The 24,038-nt window shown below is 43.0% G+C and overlaps 2 protein-coding genes across 9 annotated transcripts in view; one reads left to right on the top strand and one right to left on the bottom strand.

Annotated features, from left to right (window-relative positions):
• The window catches only part of akt3a (v-akt murine thymoma viral oncogene homolog 3a), a 199,482-nt gene extending 180,799 nt beyond the window's left edge, over positions 1-18,683 (top strand). For all 7 annotated transcript variants that reach the window (XM_060925635.1, XM_060925636.1, XM_060925640.1 and 4 more), the window contains exons 12-14: positions 8,682-8,769; positions 9,126-9,228; positions 13,865-18,683. In XM_060925635.1, coding sequence (XP_060781618.1) covers positions 8,682-8,769; positions 9,126-9,228; positions 13,865-13,950 — 277 coding nt within the window. In that variant the 3' untranslated portion in view covers positions 13,951-18,683. The remainder of the gene's footprint in view (positions 1-8,681; positions 8,770-9,125; positions 9,229-13,864) is intronic.
• Positions 1-24,038, bottom strand: part of sdccag8 (SHH signaling and ciliogenesis regulator sdccag8) — a 212,745-nt gene that overhangs the window by 57,594 nt on the left and 131,113 nt on the right. The window contains exons 17-18 of one of the 2 annotated variants that reach the window (XM_060925632.1): positions 21,312-21,459; positions 18,804-19,209 (exon numbers count right to left, since the gene is read on the bottom strand). In XM_060925632.1, the coding sequence (XP_060781615.1) occupies positions 19,171-19,209; positions 21,312-21,459 (187 nt within the window). In that variant the 3' untranslated portion in view covers positions 18,804-19,170. Of the gene's footprint in view, positions 1-18,803; positions 19,210-21,311; positions 21,460-24,038 lie in introns of those variants that run through there. The other variant, XM_060925633.1, reaches the window with a different exon arrangement.

The following is a 24,038-nucleotide window of genomic DNA, read 5'->3' as shown; positions in this document are numbered from 1 at the left end:
AAAAAACTGGAAAAAAAAATCCAACCTTTAATTGAAATAAATTTATTTAGAGAAAAACAAATCCCTCATCAAGAAATAATTATTTTCAACAGAAACACTTGTGCTACTATTATTGGTACCCCTGCATTTAATACTTTGTACAGCCTCCCTTTGCCAGTAAAACAGCACTGAGTCTCTTATAACATTTTATAAGGTTGGAGATGCAGAGCAGGGCGTCTGAGACCGTTCCTCTTTACACAATCTCTCCACGTCATCCAGAGACCTCGGCCCTCTCTTGTGCTTCTCCTCTTCAGCTCAGCCCACAGGTTTGCAATAGGGTTCAGGTCAGGGGACTGAGATGGCCAGGGCAGAAGCGTCATTCTGTGGTCAGTTAACCATTTCTGTGTTGATTTGGACATGTGCTTCGGATCATTCTCCTGCTAGAAGATTCAATGACGACCCAGTTTTAGTTTCCTGGCAGAGACAGCCAGATTTTGATTTAAAATATCCTGGTGTTTCATGGAGTCCATGATGCCATGTACCCTAACAAGGTTTCCAGGGCCTTTGGAGGAAAAACAGCCCCAAAACATCACAGAACCGTCACCATATTTTACAGCTGGGATCGGGTTCTTTTCATTAGAGCCATCCTTCTTTTTACGCCAAACCCACCTCCAAGGTTTATTGCCAAAAAGCTCCATTTTTGTTTCATCAGACCACAGAACACCATTCCAGTCAAAGCTGTAGTAGTGTTTTGCAAACTTCAGGTGCTTATATTTGTGGTTAACGGACAGAAAAGGCTTTTTTTTTTCTTCTGGCAAATCTTCCAAATAATCTGTTGGCATGGAGGTGGAGTCTGCTGGTGGTTTTGGAGACTTGGAAGCCCCAAGAGTTTACTTTTTCTTGTAATTCACCAACAGAGATCACTGGGGAATTTTTTTTTTTTTGCCTCTCTTACCATCCTGCTCACTGTACATGGGGGCAAAATAAACTTGGGTCCTCTTCCAGGCAAGTTTGTAACCGTTCCAATTGGTGTCCAGTTGTTTTTTATTATTGCCCTAACAGTAGAAATAGGCATTTTCAGATCATTAGGTTTTTGTTTGTTTGTTTTAAATCACCATTCCCTGACTTATGAAGGTCAACACACTTCTCCCTCATTTGGTTTGTGTGTTCTCTCTCATCTTTCCCATGCTGATGGATGACTAAGGGAATTTGGTCTCTGTGTCACCTCATATAGACCCCTTCGCAGTAAACGTCATTCATACGTAAGAGGAAATTGCGCGCGCAGCCTGGACTCAAAAAAGACTCAGCGATGCCTAGTTGTTGTGTTGTCGGGTGTCAGAATCGTAGCAGTGATGGGGTTAAAATGTACAGAATTCCAGCAGGATCTCACCCATTCCAAAAAAATCGCCGACGTCTATGGCTACAAGCCATCAATCGTGTAGACTGGGATGAAAGCACCATCAAAAATGCGCGGGTTTGCAGCGCCCACTTCATCACAGGTAAGATCAGGCTATTTATTAAATCTTTCTTTTTTATTCTTTCTAGTCTTCGTTTATTGATGTACAACCCCGATTCCAAAAAAGTTGGGACAAAGTACAAATTGTAAATAAAAACGGAATGCAATGATGTGGAAGTTTCAAAAGTCCATATTTTATTCAGAATAGAACATGGATGACATATCAAATGTTTAAACTGAGAAAATGTATCATTTAAAGAGAAAAATTAGGTGATTTTAAATTTCATGACAACAACATATCTCAAAAAAGTTGGGACAAGGCCATGTTTACCACTGTGAGACATCCCCTTTTCTCTTTACAACAGTCTGTAAACGTCTGGGGACTGAGGAGACAAGTTGCTCAAGTTTAGGGATAGGAATGTTAACCCATTCTTGTCTAATGTAGGATTCTAGTTGCTCAACTGTCTCAGGTCTTTTTTTGTCGTATCTTCCGTTTTATGATGCGCCAAATGTTTTCTATGGGTGAAAGATCTGGACTGCAGGCTGGCCAGTTCAGTACCCGGACCCTTCTTCTACGCAGCCATGATGCTGTAATTGATGCAGTATGTGGTTTGGCATTGTCATGTTGGAAAATGCAAGGTCTTCCCTGAAAGAGACGTCGTCTGGATGGGAGCATATGCTGCTCTAGAACCTGGATATACCTTTCAGCATTGATGGTGTCTTTCCAGATGTGTAAGCTGCCCATGCCACACGCACTAATGCAACCCTATACCATCAGAGATGCAGGCTTCTGAACTGAGCGCTGATAACAACTTGGGTCGTCCTTCTCCTCTTTAGTCAGAATGACACGGCGTCCCTGATTTCCATCAAGAACTTCAAATTTTGATTCGTCTGACCACAGAACAGTTTTCCACTTTGCCACAGTCCATTTTAAATGAGCCTTGGCCCAGAGAAGACGTCTGCGCTTCTGGATCATGTTTAGATACGGCTTCTTCTTTGAACTATAGAGTTTTAGCTGGCAGCGGCGGATGGCATGGTGAATTGTGTTCACAGATAATGTTCTCTGGAAATATTCCTGAGCCCATTTTGTGATTTCCAATACAGAAGCATGCCTGTATGCGATGCAGTGCCGTCTAAGGGCCCGAAGATCACGGGCACCCAGTATGGTTTTCCGGCCTTGACCCTTACGCACAGAGATTCTTCCAGATTCTCTGAATCTTTTGATGATATTATGCACTGTAGATAATGATATGTTCAAACTCTTTGCAATTTTACACTGTCGAACTCCTTTCTGATATTGCTCCACTATTTGTCGGTGCAGAATTAGGGGGATTGGTGATCCTCTTCCCATCTTTACTTCTGAGAGCCGCTGCCACTCCAAGATGCTCTTTTTATACCCAGTCATGTTAATGACCTATTGCCAATTGACCTAATGAGTTGCAATTTGGTCCTCCAGCTGTTCCTTTTTTGTACCTTTAACTTTTCCAGCCTCTTATTGCCCCTGTCCCAACTTTTTTGAGATGTGTTGCTGTCATGAAATTTCAAATGAGCCAATATTTGGCATGAAATTTCAAAATGTCTCACTTTCGACATTTGATATGTTGTCTATGTTTTGTTGTGAATACAATATCAGTTTTTGAGATTTGTAAATTATTGCATTCCATTTTTATTTACAATTTGTACTTTGTCCCAACTTTTTTGGAATCGGGGTTGTAGCAAAATACTTTGGTAACGTTTGTCTGATTAGCTGGGTCATAGTTACACAATGTAATGAATATTGTTAGCATGTTAACTTAGCTTTGCATGCAATTTTGTTTGTAGGAGAGGTCTCGCTTGACTCAAGCAGTCCAGATTTTGTGCCATCATTATTTGTGTATGCCGAAAATCACAATTTTAAAGCAAGGATGGAAAGGTAAAATTGTGTGCCCTCACTCTAAATGCCAACTTACGTTGACTGCTGTAACCTAGCTCCCGCCCCGTTCAGTTTCATTTCTGCTCTCTGCCTCTTGCTTTTTACGCAGCTCTGATTTCTCTTAGCTGCACTCTTTACACTATCATTCCTTTCATGCCATTACCTCCTGCAAATTGCTGTTTAGTGTTGGTATTTGCTGTTGTAGCTAAAGCCACATTGCCATCATGTCACTGGCATAATTTGATTAAAACAAAATGAATATAAATGTCCCATTGTTAATCAAGTTGTACATGCCCGCACATAACATAATCATATGCATCTAAAGACTTGTAGGCACGAAGTTTTTCGTGGGTGTACACTGAAGTCTTGTCAATAAGGTACGAGTATATATCTGGCCGTTGTATACCAGGGAACTTACTAACATCGTCCGTCCACTCTTTAATTAAATGCGGATCCGGTAGGCGATGTCCACTTGTTAGAGTTAACTTATTTATGTAGCATTCTCGATCTTGTAACGACAATTGTTTTGCGTAATCTGACAGCTCATAATGCCGGTCTATGGGCAGCGCCATTGTTTCTGGGTCCAGGCTGCGCGTGCATCCTGCCAACGGTCGGTTTGTTTACAAACATGCGAAGGGGTCTATTTGTTCCCCAGTTAATCAGGAAGTCATGGATTACAGCTTGAAAGTTCCTACACACTCCAGTCAACTCAAAACTGTACAATTTAAATAGGAAACATGAGGGATCTGGTTTTCTCTGAATAAATTTATTTCAATTAAAGGTTGGATTTTTCTCATTTTGTTCAGTGTGAGTTGAAGCAACTTCAGCAAAAGGTGGATTTTTTTCTAAACCTTTTTATTCATCTTTACAAGGAGGACCAATACTCATGCAGGGCTCTCTCAAGTGTGTGTGTGTGTGTGTGTGTGTGTGTGTGTGTGTGTGTGTATAAGTAAAAGTTCATGCACACTTCTAGTTCAGTGTTTTTCCTTTATTTTTATTAATTAAAAGACACTTCATGTCTTAATGATGGATGTCATTTCTCTTTACTTAGTTGAGCGGTTCTTGACATAATATGGATTACTACAGTTGTGTAACAGGGCTATTTATTTACTGTTTGACCTCAAATGCATTAAGAATGCAAGAAATTGCACTAATTAACTTTTGACGAGGCACAACTGTTAATTGAAAAGCATTCCAGGTGACGACCTCATGAAGCTGGTTAAGATAATGCTAATAGTGTGCAAAACGTCATCAAGGTAAACGCTGGATACATTGAAGAATCTAAAATAAAAAAAACAAACCAATATGTTTCATAACAGTTTTTTGTTTACCACATAATTCCATACATGTTCCAGATGTTATTTCCTAGTTTTGTTGTCAGTATTGTAGAACAATGTAGAAAACAGCCAAAATCCAGAAAACCTATGAATGAGTAGGGGTGTACAAACTTTTGACTGGTACTGTAGATATACACGTATATGCAGTATATTCAGCCCATTCTCACAGGGGAAAAAACATTCATATGCAACTTATTTGCAGCACTTTCTATACAGTGACTATCAACATTCTTTCATAAAAAAAGACATTCACTGTCATGCTTCGTCCACTTCATGTGTAAACATCATTACACGTCCCAGCTGTGTGAAATAAGCCTCACTTCTCTTCTCTGGAATGTGGTATGATCACGCAGGTATTTTCAAAATACAGAAAATCTCAGTCACATGAGCTGCAAGCCAGATAGCGTTTACTTTATGTATGAAGTGAACTAGACTCAACAGGCCCGGTTTATCAAGTGGGATATACAGTGGTGCTTGAAAGTTTGTGAACCCTTTAGAATTTTCTATATTTCTGCATAAATGTGACCTAAAACATCATCAGATTTTCACACAAGTCCTAAAAGTAGATAAAGAGAACCCAGTTAAACAAATGAGACAAAAATATTATACTTGGTCATTTATTTATTGAGGAAAATGATCCAATATTACATATCTGTGAGTGGCAAAAGTATGTGAACCTTTGCTTTCAGTATCTGGTGTGACCCCCTTGTGCAGCAATAACTGCAACTAAACGTTTCCAGTAACTGTTGATCAGTCCTGCACACCGGCTTGGAGGAATTTTAGCCCATTCCTCCGTACAGAACAGCTTCAACTCTGGGATGTTGGTGGGTTTCCTCACATGAACTGCTCGCTTCAGGTCCTTCTACAACATTTCGATTGGATTAAGGTCAGGACTTTGACTTGGCCATTCCAAAACATTAACTTTATTCTTCTTTAATCATTCTTTGGTAGAACGACTTGTGTGCTTAGGATCGTTGTCTTGCTGCATGACCCACCTTCTCTTGAGATTCAGTTCATGGACAGATGTCCTGACATTTTCCTTTAGAATTCGCTGGTATAATTCAGAATTCATTGTTCCATCAATGATGGCAAGCCGTCCTGGCCCAGATGCAGCAAAACAGGCCCAAACCATGATACTACCACCACCATGTTTCACAGATGGGATAAGGTTCTTATGCTGGAATGCAGTGTTTTCCTTTCTCCAAACATAACGCTTCTCATTGAAACCAAAAAGTTCTATTTTGGTCTCATCCGTCCACAAAACCTTTTTCCAATCGCCTTTTGGCTTGTCCACGTGATCTTCAGCAAACTGCAGACAAGCAGCAATATTCTTTTTGGAGAGCAGTGGCTTTCTCCTTGCAACACTGCCATGCACACCATTGTTGTTCAGTGTTCTCCTGATGGTGGACTCATGAACATTAACATTAGCCAAATGTGAGAGAGGCCTTCAGTTGCTTAGAAGTTACCCTGGGGTCCTTTGTGACCTCGCCGATTACACACATTGCTCTTGGAGTGATCTTTGTTGGTCGACCACTCCTGGGGAGGGTAACAATGGGCTTGAGTTTCTTCCATTTGTACACAAATCTGTCTGACTGTGGATTGGTGGAGTCCAAACTCTTTAGAGATGGTTTTGTAACCTTTTCCAGTCTGATGAGCATCAACAACGCTTTTTCTGAGGTCCTCAGAAATCTCCTTTGTTCGTGCCATGATACACTTCCACAAACATGTGTTGTGAAGATCAGACTTTTGATAGATCCCTGTTCTTTAAATAAAACAGTGTGCCCGCTCACACCTGATTGTCATCCCATTGATTGAAAACACCTGACTCTAATTTCACCTTCAAATTAACTGCTAACCCTAGATGTTTACATACTTTTGCCACTCACAGATATGTAATATTGGATCATTTTCCTCAATAAATAAATGACCAAGTATAATATTTTTGTCTCATTTGTTTAACTAGGTTTTCTTTATCTACTTTTAGGACTTGTATGAAAATCTGATGATGTTTTAGGTCATATTTATGCAGAAATATAGAAAATTCTAAAGGGTTCACAAACTTTCAAGCACCACTGTACATGTGGTTATTTGTAAGTCATCAGCAATATGCTTTGCGTGGTACATGTGATCAGCACATGCAGGCCCGCCGACAGGGGGGGACAAACGGGTATGTTGTCCCGGGCCCAGGAATGGGGAGGGCCCAGAACTGGGCTCTCATGAAGTTGCGATTAAATTATTTTATTTCATTTCAAAATGTGTTGATTTGGGGGAGAAATGTGCTATATTTGCATTCAATAAATGATTTCTAGATCTTTTGCCTTTATTGTCTTTGAAAAAGGCGTCAAGAACCCCCTACCACCCCTAATGCAAAAATGGTTTGGTCTGACTCTTTGATTAAGGGGAAAAAAACGACATCGTTCGATCATAGCGCTTCGACAATCAGCGTGCGTGCCATTTGCCAACATGCACAAGTCGGGAGCACAGAAAAGAAAAGAGAAAAAGAGAGGAAGAAACCAAGAGACTCAGGGGCTCACTGCATAAATATTTTAAAAAAGATTCGGATGATGCAGCAGGTACTAGCAAAGGCAGTGGGGCAGCTGAGCCAACTTTTTCCAGCCCCGTAAAGTAACCCCAACCAAGGCACGCACGGCACGCAATTCATGTTACAAACGAGGGGAGAGCAAGTCACACTGAACACCATATCAAGCGCACAGGGCATTGAATCATTTCATAACCACAACGGCTTAATAACATTGTGTTTCATATATCTGATTGAAGCTAAGAATATTCACATTAGCCCGCAATCATATCCCGCCGTTTCTCGAGCGGTGTGTTCTTCTCTGCTTTTCACACTGGACAGTACGCACGCACAGTATACTATGTTCGCCCCCAGCCCTGCCCGAAATCCCCCGTCCATCGCTGCTCCTTCAAGAGCACCCCAATCGCGTGAGTAGAGTAGACTATCCACGAGTTTAGGAATACCTTTTTGAATACCTGTCATTTAAGGGTTGGAGTGAGTAGAGACTGGGATAAGAGAGGTGGGTGGGTGTGTGGGTTGGCCCGGGGGGGGCCCATTCAGAGCATTTTGTCCCGGGCCCAGCCAAAGCTGTCAGCGGCCCTGAGCACGTGCATGTGAGAATGAAGAAACATTTATGAAAGGTTTTATGAAACTTTTGTAAATCTGGTCGAATATTTTGGTTTGGGTTGCAAACATCTACACACAATTTTACAAAAAGATTGATAAATAAGGCTCATTATGTTTAAAAAAAAAAGAGGTGGAGGGCAAATTATTTCATAATTTATTTCAAAGCATTTCAGAGTCTCAATGCTCTAACAATAAAAATAATATGAACAAATAACAATAAAAACATGTATATTAGTGTTTTACATGTATTAAAAATTTATGAAAATCAAAGCGAAGATTCAAAAGATAAGAAAGTTATAATAATAAAAAAAATTATTACACATTTTATTAAAATAGCGAAGTGATAGAGATGCGCTTGGTTATTACTTTGGTGGAGAACATGGCTTTTTTTTTGTGAGACTGGGTTGGTATATTCACATAGTTTTGAAAATGGTTTAATATGCTGTCTGTGGAATAATCAAACGTGGAACAATTATGAAACTACTAATCTGAACGACATGATTTTATTAGATGATATTCTAATTGTGCATTCATTGTGTTATGCGATGTGTGAAAATTGAAATGTCTTACAAAAATGGTGGGATTTTTTTTTTCTCTGCTTGTTTAAACACCACTGTTCTTCAGAATCACAGCCCGATGTAATTGATTTAAACGATCAGAATGCCTACTGCTCTTGTATTGCTAATGAGACGTGGTGGTGACTGAGACAGCCAGTGACTTTTCCTGTTCAGTATGCAGTTTTCCATTTCTATAAGAATCGCACATACTGTACGTGTATTTTTTTTTTATTAATTTTTTTTTTAATGAACAACGATCCCTTTATAAGTTCAGTTTTTCGTGTTTTGTCTACAGACTTGGTGGAGGTCCAGATGATGCGAAAGAAATAATGCGACACAGTTTCTTTGCTGCAATTGACTGGCAAGATGTTTATGATAAAAAGGTAATACTAGCTGAAGATGTGCTCTCTCTCAGATAACATTTACAAACACTAAGCGCATTAACAGTAGGTTTTATCCCATTTAGAAAGCCTTAATGTGATTCCTGTTAACTATAAGAGTTGTTTATGAATAGTTAATAGTGCTGCATTAGGCAGGTACACTGTGTGTTCTGAGACTGAAATGTCCCCCTGAAGGCAGAGAGAATACAGCGAGTGTAGAGGCGGTGCTGAGGTGTAAGATTGGGCCCTGCAGCTCCTGCACAACACGCACTGTTACACCTGCACAAACAGGTGCTCTGTGTTTTTGTTTTGTTGTTTTTTTTTCACCACTCGGCTTTTTCTCACACTTCCTTCCGCAGCTGATACCTCCCTTCAAGCCTCAGGTGTCGTCAGAGACGGATACCAGATATTTTGACGAGGAGTTCACGGCACAGACGATTACAATAACTCCCCCTGAAAAATGTAAGTGTGCCATTTCTATTGTTATCCCTCTCTATCGCATAAACACACAACCCAGCATGCGTCTTCTGCCCACACTGAGTTTACACGTGATGGCACAGGGACATTGCTGCTATGCACTCGTTCCTTATACTGGGGTCCAGAAGCCTGTGAAAATCTGGGATTTTTTTCTTTTTTTTCCATTTAAAAGTGCAAATAAACAAAGTTTTATAATTTTGAAGTCTCATCTCATTATCTCTAGCCGCTTTATCCTGTTCTACAGGGTCGCGGGCAAGCTGGAGCCTATCCCAGCTGACTACAGGCGAAAGGCGGGGTACACCCTGGACAAGTCGCCAGGTCATCACAGGGCTGACACATAGACACAGACAACCATTCACACTCACATTCACACCTACGCTCAATTTAGAGTCACCAGTTAACCTAACCTGCATGTCTTTGGACTGTGGGGGAAACCGGAGCACCCGGAGGAAACCCACGCGGACACGGGGAGAACATGCAAACTCCGCACAGAAAGGCCCTCGCCGGCCACGGGGCTCGAACCCAGGACCTTCTTGCTGTGAGGCGACAGCGCTAACCACTACACCACCGTGCCGCCTAATTTTGAAATATTTCAGGTAAAGAAAGTAAATGCTCAACGTCTTGAAAATGTAATATTCACGATTCTGCACTATTTCTAGTTTCCTATCTACACTCACTGGCCACTTTAATAGGAACTTGTTCTTGATTCTAAGATTCCTGTTCTTGGCTGCAGGACTGGAACCCAATGTGGTTTTCTGCTGCTGCATGCTGAGATGCTTTTCTGCTCACCACGGTTGTAAAGAGTGATTATACGAGTTACTATATCCTTCCTGGCGGCTCGAACCAATCTGGCCATTTTCCTCTGACCTCTCTTATCAACAAGGCGTTTGTTTCCACCCACAGAACTGTTGCTCACTCGGTGTATGTTTTTTGTTTTCGCACCATTCTGTATAAACTCTAGCAACTAAGGCTACGTTTACATTAGACCGTATCTGTCTCGTTTTCTTCGCGGATGCACTGTCCGTTTACATTAAACCGCCTGGAAACGCCGGGAAACGGGAATCCGCCAGCGTCCACGTATTCAATCCAGATCGTGTCTGGTCCGGTGCTGTGTAAACATTGAGAATACGCGAATACGCTGTGCTGAGCTCTAGCTGGTGTCTCATTGGACAACGTCACTGTGACATCCACCTTCCTGATTCGCTGGCGTTGGTCATGTGACGCGACTGCTGAAAAACGGCGCGGACTTCCGCCTTGTATCACCTTTCATTAAAGAGTATAAAAGTATGAAAATACTGCAAATACTGATGCAAATACTGCCCATTGTGTAGTTATGATTGTCTTTAGGCTTGCCATCCTTCCACTTGCAAGTGGTAAGTGATGTGCGCTGGGATCACACACACAGCGGCTCAGTCCCGAATCACTGCTAGTGTGCTTCACTCGCGCGCTGTGTGAGCTGCGCAGGGCCGGAGTGCGCACCCTCCAGAGGGCACTCGCTGTTCAGGGCGGAGTGATTTGGAGCGCAGGATGCCTGCGGAGCCGAGCGTATCCGTGTATTGGTGTTGCTGTGTGCACGCAAATCGTGTATTGGTGTTGCTGTGTGCACGCTAATCGTTTTAAAAACGTTAATCTGATGATCCGCTGATATGGTCTAATGTAAACATGGGCTGTCGTGTGTGTGAAAACGCCAGGAGATCAGCAGGTTTCTGAAATACTCAAACCAGTCCATCTGGCTCAAACCAACACCCGTGCCACAGTGAAAGAAAGCCACACTTTGAGATCACAATTTTTCCCGTTCTGATGTTTGAAGTGAACATTAACTGAAGCTCTTGATTTGTATCTGTATGATTTTATGCATCGTGCCGCTGTCACGGGATCGGCTGATTACATAACTGCATCAGACAGACAGCAGGTGGAGGGGTGTTCCTAATAAATTGGTTGGTGAGCGTAAATGTAAGCAAATGTGATATCGAGTATGTTAACTGATTTGTACAAAAGGTTAGATTTCCTTCAGGCCTGATCTCCTGATTTCTTCTACTGAAGCGTGTTCAGATGACACTCTCTAATGGATTTGATCTAAAATGGATCATAAGGTTTTGCACAAACTTATGAAGTTCATGCAGCTCGAGTGCACACTGTCAGTAAAGCAAAAAGGGGACTGAACAACTCTGAAACTCGTGTATATACTTCAAAGATTCTGCTTTTCACTCAAGTTGCTGTCAGTAGTACAGTATAATCTTGTCAGAACCTTTTCCATCTTTAATGCAGTACTGCGACTGAGAGAATTCAAGTGGAAAACGAAAAGGAAGGGAAAAAGAAAACATAAACACGTACAGTAACCTAGTTGTGAAAGTGCGCTCGCCTGTTAACTAATACTTAAAGCACCTCGGGATTCGAGTCTACAAACTTCGCACATCTTAATTTGGCGATTTTATTCCACTCTTCCTTATACGAATTCTCCAGATCTATGAAAGGTGTTTTTCCTTTGCACAGCCTTTTCAGGTCGTTGCACAGATTTTTGTTCGGATTTAGATCTGGGCTCTGACGGAGTTATACCAGAACACTGCTCTTCTTCTTCTGAAGCTCTACAAAATAATTGCTGATTCATTCAGTCACTTTTGTGTATATTTTATTATTATTTAGGTCATTTAAACATTTGAGGGGGTGGCACGGTGGTGTAGTGGTTAGCGCTGTCGCCTCACAGCAAGAAGGTCCGGGTTCGAGCCCCGTGGCCGGCGAGGGCCTTTCTGTGTGGAGTTTGCATGTTCTCCCCGTGTCCGCGTGGGTTTCCTCCGGGTGCTCCGGTTTCCCCCACAGTCCAAAGACATGCAGGTTAGGTTAACTGGTGACTCTAAATTGACCGTAGGTGTGAATGTGAGTGTGAATGGTTGTCTGTGTCTATGTGTCAGCCCTGTGATGACCTGGCGACTTGTCCAGGGTGTACCCCGCCTTTCGCCCGTAGTCAGCTGGGATAGGCTCCAGCTTGCCTGCGACCCTGTAGAACAGGATAAAGTGGCTACAGATAATGAGATGAGATGAGATAAAAACATTTTTATATTGTTTTGGTGAAATATATAATGCTGTATAAGAAAAGCCACAGTATTTTATAAACATCATTTTTATTCAAAACCTTATTTTCTTTGATCATTTTTGTCTATTTGCCATCATTCACATAGACAAGACAGTGCCACATGTACACGGCTGGTGTGTGGGTCTGGAAAAGCATGGCACTCATTTACTGAAGTATTGATATTCTGTAAGAGCCAGGACACGGAGTTCTAAATCTGTTTGTTTTTTTTGTTTTTTTTCATATTTCCTTATTTTCTGCATGCTTATGTAACACTAATGTTTAAACTTTTCATGATAACAGTTAGTGACCTTTAAAAGTATTAAGAAAACTGAAAATAGAAAGTTTGCAAAGGTTTTCTAAAAAAAACCCAATCAATATGAGAGAAGTCTTGAAAATGTCTAGAATTTTTTTCCCCCAACGATGCATGTATATTTCTGTCATTTCAACACTGAAAGAGCTTTATTAAACAATTAAGGAAGTGACTTGAACATGAGAGAGGTTCGGTGCCCAGCACTGACAGTTTTGATCAAGTTCTTTGCCAAGCAGGCTGTTTGCTGCATCCCTGCCAGTGAGACTCACTGTTTACCTGTTCTCGGCAACGTTTATGTTCAAACAATCCCTTATAAATATGTGGCTGTCACTTTTAGTAGCACTCGATTCTGTTAAGGTGTGTGTTGATGAGAAATGTGACGGCGTCTTGGAGGAAGTTCTTCATATAAATCATGGATTGTAAGAAACTGAGTGTACGGATATACATATACCATGTTTAAAGGAACAGTCCACCGTACTTCCATAATGAAATATGCTCTTATCTGAATTGAGACGAGCTGCTCCGTACCTGTCCGAGCTTTGCGTGACCTCCCAGTCAGTCAGACGCAGTCAGACGCGCTGTCACTCCTGTTAGCAATGTAGCTAGGCTCAGTATGGCCAATGGTATTTTTTGGGGCTGTAGTTAGATGCGACCAAACTCTTCCGCGTTTTTCCTGTTTACATAGGTTTATATGACCAGTGACATGAAACAAGTTCAGTTACACAAATTGAAACGTAGTGATTTTCTATGCTATGGAAAGTCCGCACTATAATGACAGGCGTACTAACACCTTCTGCGCGCTTCGGCAGCACATTGCTATCTGAGCTCCGTATCAATGCGCTGCCGAAGCGCGCAGAAGGTGTTAGTACGCCTGTCATTATAGTGCGGACTTTCCATAGCATAGAAAATCGCCACGTTTCAATTTGTGTAACTGAACTTGTTTCATGTCACTGGTCATATAAACCTATGTAAACAGGAAAAATGCGGAAGAGTTTGGTCACATCTAACTACAGCTCCAAAAAATACCATTGGCCATACTGAGCCTAGCTACATTGCTAACAGGAGTGACAGCGCGTCTGACTGACTGGGAGGTCGCGCAAAGCTCGGACAGGTACGGAGCAGCTCGTCTCAATTCAGATAAGAGCATATTTCATTATGGAAGTACGGTGGACTGTTCCTTTAATGCACTACAGACTCATTATCAGCTCTGCTGTGTCTCGTGTGTGTGTGTGTGCGCGCAGTTGATGAAGACGGGATGGACTGCATGGATAACGAGCGGCGGCCGCATTTTCCTCAGTTCTCCTACTCAGCCAGCGGGAGAGAGTGAGTCCCTCACAGCCAGCACTGCCTCATCGTCGTCATCATCATCATCACCACCACCACCACCACCACGCTTACCACTGGAACAGACTCGTCCTTCAGCTTTTACCCAGTCAGACTTCACCCAAACAAAGCTCTCCTTCTCCACTGGGACTCTCATCATCATGCTGTACACAGGCCAAGAGCTCCAGGACACGCTTGGCTTTTAATGGTAATGGGAATTTTGCACGTCGGGCTGAACTGAAGTCCAGTCCTCTTAAACGCCCCGGGCTGCTGGGGAGAAGAACTGTGGTGTTTGTTTACGTTTGTGTGTTTTGTTTTGTTTTGTTCTGCATTGAGATGCTTAACTATGTTCACATGCCTCCTTTCATTGGGTCCAAAAGCACTGAAGCTACAGAGCACCTTTCCCTCTCGGTCCATCCCTGTGTGGCTGAGCATTAATTCACATGAGCATTAACGTTTAAGCGCCGCGTGTTGTGTGATGTCTGATACGAAGTACAACCGAATGCCTCTGTTCTTTTTGTGGTGTCCAAAACTGCCGTGACAGTATACTCAGGCTGCACAAGTGTTGAGTTCAGTAAACATGCTTCATTTATCCAGACAAGGCCTCTCGCACCACTAGCCCTCGCGCCCAAACAGCACTGCGACACACACTGTCTGTGTTTATGGCAGTAATGTCTGTGTGTGTGTGTGTGTGTGTGTGTGTGTGTGTGTCGGTAATGTGTGCTGTGTTCCTCAGCTAGCATTTCTGTCTCACTGTGGCACTGCAGGACTTTTCTTTCTTTTACTTACTCAGCAAACGGGTTGAGAAAAGAAACATGATGATGGAGGGGGATGGGCGGGCCACGGGCGGGCCACATTCTTTGTTTTTGATGTTATGAGCTGAATAGTCCTGTGAATCTGAGCCATACAGCACTGTACCTCCTGATACTTTAGGTACGATTATCTATTTGGGTCAGAAACGCCTCGACTCAGAACAATCTGATCCAAAACGTATGGTGTCGATTGTTTTCTGCTATTTGCCCAGGATTTCTGTTTCACAGGTCATTCCACATGATTGATTGTAAGGGTAGCCAAGGGGAAGCTATGGCCTAATGGTTAGAGAAGCAGCTTTGGGACCAAAAGGTTGCCGGTTCGATTCCCTGGACCAGCAGGAATGGCTTGAGCAAGGCACCTTACCCCTAACTGCTCCTCATACATACTCTGGGTACGTTGCACGTCGCTCTGGATAAGAGTGAATTGCGATCATTCCGGTACATTTGACTACAAGAGTCCTAATGAACTCGTAATATGACGGAGACTGAGCTGAAATCAGTAACGCGGAACAAGAAACGTTCTCTTCCACCAGTTAGTGTGAGATCAGTGTGGCTCAGAGAATCTCACAGCACCTGACCGAGTGCACATGCACTGTCGTCTTATATTAAATAAAATAAAGCAGTTCTATTTATCCTACTTATAACGAGTGCTTTCCAGACTTCTATCCTGGACACACATGAACCGAAAATGGCTTTAGAATGTAAATCAGGCAATGCAAAGGCCTATTTTTTTTTTCTTTTTGTTTAATTTTTGTTCTTATCCCACCCCCAACATGTTCTGGTGAAGACAGCACCCAGGAAGGAGCCTGTTCACATCGTCAAAGCACTGCTGCTTTTCTGCACACTGAGTTTTTGTGGTGAAGTGCTGCATAACCAGGTTTTTCTCAGACGCAACCACACAACCGCTGCAGGATCTCACACTTCGCAGTGTGCCTTCCTCTGCTGACATCCCTCGCGTGGCCAGTACACTTCTCATCCGAGCTCTTACCTCTCCCAGGTCGCTTATAAACGCTTATAAACAGGTGTACGCTGAGATCGGGAATCTTCTTAGATGTGCTAAGCTCGAAGAGGCACCTGTATTTCGAGTCCTGTAGATGCTTCCTGCTCCCGTTCCTACTCCAGTGGTTGCGTTCGTCAGTCAGAGGTCGCTAAAGTGGCCCATAAAGAGCGGAGATGGAGGCGATTGTTTGAGTTATGAGCCGAATGTACGGTTTGGTGTGACGTGTGAGCGGTTGAGGTGTCGGCACGCGTGAATAATGCTTGCTGTGGAAGGAGACGATCGCTGCGTGAGGACGTCTACGGATGATGGACGATGGCAAGGCATTGATGTCACTGGAAGAATCCGAGTTGGTCAGACCAAATCGAAGTGTTTTGTGTTTAAATGTACGGTACATTCCTTGATTCTTAATAGTGTTTGGGAATAGTTTCCTGTCTCTTCTTTTTATTTCAACAGATGGCGGTGTTCAGTTTTCCGGCGAGCCTTTGGGTTTAGCTTACATGACTGAGGTGTCCGTGATAAGTTTCAGTTGTGAAACTAAATCAGATGGATCAGGTGATATAGAACATGAGGTGCAGCAAGTAGCATTGCCGTGTCACAGCTGCAGGGTCCGGGGTTGGTCTCTGTGCCGAGTTCCTGTGCACACGTGTCCGTTTGGGTTTCTTCCTCTCTCTTAAACAAGACAGTAGGCGGACTGACGACTGTAAATTGCCCCGAGGTGTGTGTGTGTGGTGCCTGGTGTTGGACTGGAGTTCCCTCCAGGTTGTATTCCCGACTCGCTCCTGTAAAAGGCTCGGGATTGACCGAGCGGGATAAAGCGTTTATTGATTATGAACGAACGAACATTTTAACATCCCATTAAGCAGCTCAGCAGTGTTTTATGTGTAGAGAGAAGTGAGTGGATGCACAGGTGGAATGAGGATGATGAGGTTGGTGTAAGGGATAAAACATGAGGAAGAGGAAGGTGCTGTGTTGGACTTGACTGTCGCTCCTCTGTAAGAGAAGACTAGGACTAGTCGATGCAGGTTTACTATAAACGTGTGTGAATTCTAGCTGCGTGTGATCTCAGCGTTCGGATGGACTGGTACAGAGATGTCACATGTCCTTTGATGACTAGAGAAAGGACTTAGGAAATGAAACGCTAATAAACGTAGTCACTGCACTGATCATGATCGTGAATTAGTCGCCTTGTTTTTTTTTTCCCAGCTGCAGTTAATGTTGAGAAAGCGTCCCTGCTCGCAGTTTACTGTGACGATGAGCTCGTATCGATGAGAAGCTGACGGGACCGTGCTACTGCAAATCACACCGGCTTCTGTCTTCCAACACGCGCTTCTTTTCCCTGATGAAACTCCGTAGTGTGAAGTGAACGCAGTCGGCTCATACTGTTGTTCGTTTCCTTTCAATTTATTTATCGACTTGAAAATTGTTCCACTTTTTTTTGTCAGTGTTTTTCGTTTCTTCTTTGTTAGGTACGTTTTTAAAGTTGAGTGATATCAAATCTGAAAATTTAAATTAAGCTTTCTTTATTTTATTTTTTATGATGCAGCTGTTTTTCAATGTTGAGTCGGATCACTTGTGTTATGAATGAATCTGTGACGCTGTTTTCTTTAAGAATGTGCACGTGTAGAGACATTTCAGTAGAGAGAGAGAGAGAGAGGTGATGCTGTGTGTTGGTACCTTGCGTGTAAGGGACCTGAGTTGATGATCCAGTTGAAACTGCACTCTGTTAAAGGGCCTTTGGCACTGCGGGCCAAAAACACCATACACTTTTTAAAATTCCATAGTCGCTAAACTTGGCTTTAAATTATGTATAACAGCACTTTCATGTCCATTTCTCTTTTTCTATAGTTCAGATAAAATGAAATAAAGGTCCCTGCTTTAAGAAGGAAAAAAAAAAGGACTTGAAAGCACACTTTCCCTTCACTTTTTTTTTTTTTTTTTAAAGAATGATGTAATTTTGCTTTGTAAAGCGTTACGCTGTGAATGTGGTGAGACACTGCCAGGAGTTTTGCTTTGGTGACATTCAGACAGGCCGACTTTTCTAGCTCTCCCTCCTCCCGAGCGTCTCCTGGAGCATTCTGGGAAAAGTCGGACCTGACCAGTGACGCCGCCTCAACAGTTACTGTCCGTGTTCAACTTGCTGACGAGTATAAACGCGAGGAGCCGTGGCTTAAACACAGAAACCCAGTATAATATGTCTCAGTCGTTGATTCTTAGGCTGCTGGTGCTGGAATATAAACGTCCAGCAGAGGTACAGCACAGGCCTGCTCCTTCAGTAATGAACTAGTGCGAGCGAAGGAGCCGCACGGTCCTGGCCATGTGAGCTGATGGGTTCCATCCTTACTTACTGCAGGGTCTCGAAGAAATATTTTACACCTCAACGTACACACTTTGCTGCTACTGTTTGTATCGTCTACAACATAACTTCTTGTTCTCTTGCTCCTGGTAGTGTATTATGAACAAGCATGAATTGTAAAGTATTTATTTAAAAACAAAAAAGAGAAAACCTGAAAAAAGAGCAAAAAAAACAAACAAACAAACAAAAAAACAAACCTTGTAATTGATTTTACGGCCATGTAGCTTTAGAGTTTGTGACACTTCTTGCCCTTGCTAGCTCTGTCATTAGATCCATGTTAAGATCTAGACATGTGATTAAGATTTTTTTTATGCAGAAGGGACTTGATCCAAAAAAAAAAAAAAGAAGCAAACGAAAGAACAACTGTATGAAATGTTGTGATATTTAATGACTAAAAGAGAATGCTTATTTCATGACTATATGGCCCACAAGGATGTGAAAACGCTGATCTATGAGAAACCTTTTTTGTACACTGAACATCCTTAGTATTTTTACATGTAAATGTATATGATAGGGATGCACATTATTTTCCTTCTTACAGACTGCTTAAATAAAACACTATGTCAATCTGCGCTCAGTTTGCCTCGCTTGCTTTTTTTTTCCCCTTGGGTGAAACACCACTGCGTTTCTCTTCAACTGCTTTCAGACGTGTTGAGTTTCTTCAGTGTAGAATTCATGTCCAGTTCACGGAGTCAGATTTGAACATTTTATTGAAAAAAGCTTATTTATAAAACAGTTCCAAACGTACAAATAGTCTCATTTCTATCTTTATATTACAAAATTTACATGTGAAATAGATTTGTTGGAATAAGAAATCGAGAGAGAGGGGACGGTGTGTGTGTGTGAGAGAGTGTTAGTGACCGAGAGCCAGCACTGCTGCTGTGTGCACAGTATGGACTGTGATGTCACACGAACCCCCTGCAGCCATCACACGCACAAACTCGCACCCACTTCTTACTTGTAGCAAAATCCCTCGTGATTTCTGAGTAAAGCCGCGGCGATGGCGCTCTGTCGGTGCGATCGGATTAACTCCGTCGAGAGAGAAGCAAATCGACGCCCTCACGCTGTTCCGATAGTTTCTCTGCTCTCTGCTGGTAACTGAGGGAGGAAACACAAAGCGCTCGGTTCAGTCACTCGTGTAGCTTGAGCTGTTCACAGAATTCAGCAGCGCTGAGAGAAAAGGCATTTGCTGCTCATGTCAGTCCTACTTCACTTCACTTCACTTCACTCAGCACTCCAGAGGAGATCCTTTTAAAACAACCGTCTCTTCAACAGGTGGCTTGTTAAAGTGTCCTGCATGTGCTGTTTGTCACACACACATTTAAGTGGGTAGATGTTCAAATCTCCAGCAGCAGAACTCGACATTTCGTTGCTGCTGTTCACTGCAAGAGAAGCTCGGCGTCGTTCAGGCACTCGAACTGTCCGCTAACATCTTTTCTAAAAACGGTATTATTAATAGACTGCTGTTGAGTAAGCCTGATTCGAGGCGTGTGCAAACGATGCTGCAGTTATGGTCCTGAACGTTATTTGAACGCAGCTGAGGAACGCAACCTTGAGGTCTTCCAATTCCAACTACGCAACTGGTGTGTCCTTCCTCCTACGATCATCCTCAACCTTTCATGTGCAGCGTAGGTTTAAAAAAAATCTGTTCTACATCAAAACACACTCATTTGTAGTGAGTTAATCATTCTGGAAGGACTCTATTTCATGAGGTCTCTCCGGTCAGCGAGTTGATGAAGCGTACTGAAGCTTAATACGGATTTAAACGGATCTGTAACTAATTGGTTCCAAATCAATAACGTCTTCCAATAGTAGTTTTAATCTGGTCATTAAACCTTCACCCACTCTACAGAACCTCAGTGTTCTCAGATTCTGCCCTCGTTTCTGAAAATCATAAACCCGCCGTTTTCACCTCTGCGATGTTTGTCCTGCACTCGGCACCAAGGATGCTGTAATCCATGCTCACAGCTTTATTTCACTATTTTGGTGTCGTTCTACATGGATAAGAATTTTTTTTTAAATAATCTGATGGACATGAGGAACAAACGGAAAACGGTAGGGAAGAAGAAAGGCATGAAGGGGGGAAGGAAAGAGTGAAGTAAGAAGGAAGGAACGGAACGACGGAAACTTGACGCCGGTGGGAATCTCAGACAGACCGACGTCTGGACAGACGCCCGGATGAACCGATGGTAAAAATCTGAGGCAGCCAGAAACGGGAAGGAAGCTGCTGAAGAAAAACTATTTCAGATGTTTTGGCCTTGCTGTGACCCTTGGATCAGTTCCAAAATCTAATCAGTTCATCTGCTAGTTATAATGATGATTCTATATACAAACGTTCACCCACTCGGTCCTGAGTGATGAGAATCGCAGACGGATCGACAGACGACCTGAAAACTATCACTCGGTGGCAGAGGCATAGAAAAAAAGGATGTGAGGAAGGAAGGAAGGAAGGTGGGGACTGGGGAAAGGATGAAAGTAGAGTTACTGTCAACAATTGGTTTCCTTTAGTGTTCATCAGTCAGGGTTTTCACTAAAGCACAAAAAGCCTCTCAAACTTCTGCTGGTTTTTCTGCTAAACGCTGTGAACTTTTGCATGAGGCTGCTCAGAGCAGCGTGTTGATTTTGTTTCTCTGAGGGAGACGGGGAGCTGTTAACTCTCACCTCTCTCCTAACAAAACAACAGCATGGCGGTATTAACAGAGCTGCGAGCGACGGCGCTTTGCAGAGTGGCGCTCTGTTTGCCATAATCTCCTACAGATGTCAGCGTGCGGCTAGTCACTGTCTGTTGCTGACGCGCCTCTAGCAGCAATCTGGATGAGCATCTGTGGACGCCTAGTCTTGCGTGATGTGCAGCCATGGCTACCAGCTGCTGTGCTACTTGTGCTCTCTCTGTCTGCTGACATGGAAGTAGACTAAATGTACCATCAGCGCAGTTGGAATTAAAGTGATACCATTTGTGATCGCAAACTTGCGTACGACTTTCATCATATTCACGCTTGCACTCAGTAAAATCCATAACAAAAAACGTCAACACAGAGAGGATACAGACCGGCAGACGTTTGACTAATTAGTATTTATAATAATAATACTCTGATTTAATGTTGCTGCTGGTTTCTGCTCCAGACATCACTGTGGCTACTTTAGAACGTGGTGCTAAAGTAAATCGGTTCACTTCTGAGCTCCAGAACAGGTTTACTTACGGCACTGGGTGGAGGCCTCACGTGTACACGCAGGTTGTGCATCTCTTCAGTGAGAAGTTGCCTCTCGTGTACGAGTTGGTTCTGTCTGTTGAGCAGCTCCATCACCTGCTGAGCGCTCGACTGACAGTGCTGGTCCAGCTGCTGCAATCTGCACACAAAACAACCTCCTATATTGCTGCTCACCACACACGGCACAGACAAATCCATCAGAACAAGATTCAGACTGAAATCACACCAGTGTTTATTTTAAACTGCATTCTTCTCACCACATTGGCTGCTCTCCCAGTTATTTTTCAGCAATTTATTCCAATAACAAATCAATTAAGAATGGATTTTTTTTAAAAATTATTATTATTATGAGCACTCGGTATTTGGGCTCCTAAAGGATTAAACCTTTTAGGTAACAGACAACTAGCTGGATCATCATAATTAATGACCGCACTGATGATGATAAATGAAAATGTGTGGCTGAGGCCAAAGATAAATTTTATTACACAATGGTCCGAATACCAAACACACAACAGCAACACTTGCTTTTCAGTTATCCAATTTTGTATTTCATAAATTCTAGCTTTTGCTTTGATTAATGGTCATCAATTAAATTAATTACAGTCTGATTCAAGGTGAGTGCTGCAGCAAAATATTTATATAATTTTACTTGAAACCCTTTTGATGACCCATAATACACATCACGCTACACTACAGCGGGGTCCAGAAGCTTCTGTTTGGCATTCTTCTTCAATTTAATACAAAGGTTTTCATTACAAATAATACTCTCGGCAACAACTTGAGTGAAAAGCACAATCTTTGAAATATTTCAGAGTTGCTTAGTCCCCTTTTTGCTTTGCTGACAGCGTGCACTCGAGCTGCATGAACCCCACAAGTTGGTGCCAAACCTTATGATCTATTTTGGCTCAAATCCATCAGTGTGTCATCTGAACACATGCTTCAGTAGAAGGGATCAGGGATGAGGGAACGCTGACCTTTTGTACAAATCAGGTAACATGCTCAAGATCACACATTTGCTTGCATTTAAATCGTCGTCGTCACTGCCGAACCTGATCCGGGCTTGAGGCGAACCATGTTTGGTTGACTTGGCCAGAATTGCAGCAGTACGGTGGCCAGTTCCTTTCTGCACACATATTCACACCCGTGGGCAAATGCATGTCTTTGGACTGGCGCATCCCCACACAGACATGGGGAGAACATGCAAACTCCACACCGAAAGGCCCCCGTCAGCCACTGGGTTCAAACCCAGAACCTTCTTGCTGTGAGGTGACAGTGCTAACCACTACACCGCTGTGCCGCCTCTTGCATTTAAACAGGGAGCTAGAAACCCTGCAGAATTTTGAATATTAAATAGTTGTTTTAGAATTTTCAAAATTCTACAGCTTTCTGTTTGTTGCCTCTTTAAATAATAATTTAAAAAAATTTTCAGATGTTCAGTGAGGTCTCAGACTTTTGGACCCCACTGTATATGGTGGTGGTGGCACGGTGGTGTAGTGGTTAGCGCTGTCGCCTCACAGCAAGAAGGTCCGGGTTCGAGCCCCGTGGCCGGCGAGGGCCTTTCTGTGCGGAGTTTGCATGTTCTCCCCGTGTCCGCGTGGGTTTCCTCCGGGTGCTCCGGTTTCCCCCACAGTCCAAAGACATGCAGGTTAGGTTAACTGGTGACTCTAAATTGAGCGTAGGTGTGAATGTGAGTGTGAATGGTTGTCTGTGTCTATGTGTCAGCCCTGTGATGGCCTGGCGACTTGTCCAGGGTGTACCCCGCCTTTCGCCCGTAGTCAGCTGGGATAGGCTCCAGCTTGCCTGCGACCCTGTAGAACAGGATAAAGCGGCTACAGATAATGGATGGATGTATATGGTGGTTCTTCCCCAAAGTCTGAAGCACACAATTGTATAGGATGTCTCTGTATGCTGTAGTTTTACAATTTCTCTTCAGTAGAACTAAGAGGCCTGAACATGTTCCAGTATGCCAGTGCTCCTGTACACAGAGAGAGATCCATGAAGACATGGTTTGCCAAGTTTGGTGTGGAAGAACTCACATAACCTGTACAGAGCCCTGACCTCAACCCTATGAGCCCCTTTGGGATAAACTGAATTGATGACTGTACATTAGGCCTTATTAGAACCTCACTACTGCTTGTGCGGTTAAAGGGGTACATCCCACAGCCTTCCCAGAAGAGTGGAGAGGATTAGAACAGCAGAGGAGGACGAACTCTGGAATGGGATGTTCAAAAAGTACACATGACTGTGATGGTCAGGTGTCCACAAACTTTTGACCATATAATGTATTAATATATGATGAAAAGAAGTGAAAATTAAACATTTATCTGTTCAGTCAACACACGTTATTGTGTAACAGGGAAGTATGTGTTAGAAAATATCTGTGTATTATAAAGTAATAACCATCCATTCATCCATTATCTGTAGCTGCTTTATCCTGTTCTACAGGGTCGCAGGCGAGCTGGAGCCTATCCCAGCTGACTACGGGCGAAAGGCGGGGTACACCCTGGACAAGTCGCCAGGTCATCACAGGGCTGACACATAGACACAGACAACCATTCACACTCACATTCACACCTACGGCCAATTTAGAGTCACCAGTTAACCTAACCTGCATGTCTTTGGACTGTGGGGGAAACCGGAGCACCCGGAGGAAACCCACGCGGACACGGGGAGAACATGCAAACTCCGCACAGAAAGGCCCTCGCCGGCCGCTGGGCT

This window comes from Neoarius graeffei, chromosome 7, assembly GCF_027579695.1.
Source record: "Neoarius graeffei isolate fNeoGra1 chromosome 7, fNeoGra1.pri, whole genome shotgun sequence".
Taxonomy (NCBI): Eukaryota; Metazoa; Chordata; class Actinopteri; order Siluriformes; family Ariidae; genus Neoarius; species Neoarius graeffei.
This window is presented reverse-complemented; position numbering and strand designations above follow the sequence as displayed.